The sequence below is a fragment of the Ailuropoda melanoleuca genome, chromosome 16, assembly GCF_002007445.2.
Source record: "Ailuropoda melanoleuca isolate Jingjing chromosome 16, ASM200744v2, whole genome shotgun sequence".
Taxonomy (NCBI): domain Eukaryota; kingdom Metazoa; phylum Chordata; class Mammalia; order Carnivora; family Ursidae; genus Ailuropoda; species Ailuropoda melanoleuca.
In genome coordinates, this window is record NC_048233.1 from 13,807,242 (window position 1) to 13,809,410 (window position 2,169).

The 2,169-nt window shown below is 54.2% G+C and overlaps 1 protein-coding gene across 1 annotated transcript in view; it reads right to left on the minus strand.

Moving 5' to 3' along the window:
* Positions 1–1,028: 1,028 nt before the first annotated feature.
* The window catches only part of LOC117795041, a 2,352-nt gene continuing 1,211 nt past the window's right edge, over positions 1,029–2,169 (minus strand). The window contains exon 3 of the mRNA XM_034645991.1: positions 1,029–1,435. Coding sequence (XP_034501882.1) covers positions 1,082–1,435 — 354 coding nt within the window. The 3' untranslated portion in view covers positions 1,029–1,081. The remainder of the gene's footprint in view (positions 1,436–2,169) is intronic.

Here is a 2,169-nt window from a genome sequence, read left to right on the forward strand (position 1 = left end):
CCGCAGCGGGGAATCACTGGGTAGGACCCGCGACTACACAGCCCTCTCGCCCACGCCATTTTCGCCGAATTTATTAGAACGCCGAATTTATTCCACTCATTTCTCTCCTACAACCCCACGGGCAGCTCAGAAAAGGGCCTTTACTAGAAAGCTAGGGCTCATCTCCCGGCTGCGACCGGGTCACACGACACCGTCTCCAGAGCAGCAGCAGGATGCTGCCCCGCGCCCCTGGCCGCACTGCGGGCTAACTCCTGCATCTCCGTGGTCAGGGGTTCGAACACCGACGCCGGGTACTCGGGCCGGGACGCTCACCCGCTCGGTGCAGCAAACGGTGCAGCTCGTCCCAGGTAGAGCAGCGGCCGCGAGCTAGGCCCCGCCTTCGACTTCGCCCACGCTTTGCCTCCTTCATTCGGCGTCTGAATTTGGTCACCTCCAATTCTGACGTCAGCAAAGAAACAAAATATTCACACCCAGCAGCACTCCAGAGCGCCACACTAGGACAGCACTTGGCACTTTCGCGCCATCACATTCCCGCGTTCTAAGGGGGGCCGGTCTACGGCAGGGAGCCGCCCCCTCTGACGCGCGACCCTCCGATCCAATTGGAAGCAGCATCAGCTAGCCCTAATTTGCATAGCAGCTTCTTTATATAGGTTCAGGGCTAGAGACCTCCACGGCTTAGAAATCATTCGCTACCTTTAACCACGCTTTTATGCGTGGATACCTCCTTACCCCAAATTGAACCCAAATTCTAGACAGGAGCCCAGTCTGCCTGTGCACATTGGGGCGAGGTCCCTACCTGGCACCTCACTCTCCAGACTACGTCCCACGGGAGCGGCGCTGGGTCCCCGTTCCGAGCCCTACGGCTCAAACCTCCCCCTCAGCCCCAAGCCCGCCGCCCGCGGCCCGAACCACCCGCCAGGGCAAGGACTTCCATGGCACAAGGAAGGGCCTCATCTGACCCACGTATCTGCACCTAGGTCCCACATTCACACAGCAAATACGAAGTGTTGGCTCTTTTCCTGACGTTCTGGGGGCCCTTGAAAGGGCCTTTAGGGGTTTGAAGAGAAACCGCAGGGACTGCTCAGCCGCCGAAGCCGTACAAGGTGCGACCCTGGCGTTTCAGCGCGTAAACCACGTCCATGGCGGTGACCGTCTTGCGCTTGGCATGCTCCGTGTAAGTCACCGCATCGCGGATCACGTTCTCCAGAAAAACTTTCAGCACTCCCCGGGTCTCTTCATAAATGAGCCCAGAAATGCGCTTGACACCACCTCGTCGGGCGAGCCGGCGGATGGCGGGCTTTGTGATGCCCTGGATGTTGTCCCGGAGAACCTTTCGGTGGCGCTTGGCGCCTCCCTTCCCCAGCCCTTTGCCGCCTTTCCCACGTCCAGACATGCTCTCAGGAAGAAAAAAGGCTCCGAAAGGAAGAGCAAGCAGCTACTGGTGATGGGAGTGTAGACCAGAGCTTATATGTCCTGGTAGCGGACCTGTTTGAAAACCCCCAAGAAAGTGGGCGGAGCTCTAGGCCCCAGAAGACTTTTGTTTTTCCTCCAATAGTGAGTGAAGGAGCGGTAAGCAGAACGAGACTGATTTTTGTTGTTTGCTTTCTTGGGAAAACTTTTTTATTTTTGCCCTAAAATTGAGGAAAGAGTCAATGGAATTTATATTGCGTTTTCTCAACGCTTAAATAAAAATAGCCGATCCTATTGGCGCTCGTTTCCTCTCTCCCCTCCCTCTTTCCCATCTCCCCCCTCCCCTTATCTCTCGGGCTCGAATTGTATTTTTCGAAAGGAATGCTTCCATTAACAATACCATTCCTGGACTGGTATGAAAATAAATAGTAACCAGAAATGCGTAACACCTGGTTAGATTTCAAAGCAATTGTTTTACACCTTTTCAACTATGGATCTTCAGTCACTAGTGCGGGGAGAGGAAATTTTTTAATAGCTCTTTTTTCTCTCGTGACCCCCCGCAAAGAAAGAATTAAAATTCTTTCAAAAAGTCTAACCTTACCCCTTCCTCCCCTCTCCCAGACTTTTCCCTTTCAGAGGCTTGTGCGCCATTAGCAGATTACCTGGCCTCCGCTCTGCGCCCCTCAAACCCCACGCATCTTTGCTTTTCAACCAAATAACGATTTCTATGCCCCTTCAACCCCGCGCATCTTTGCTTTT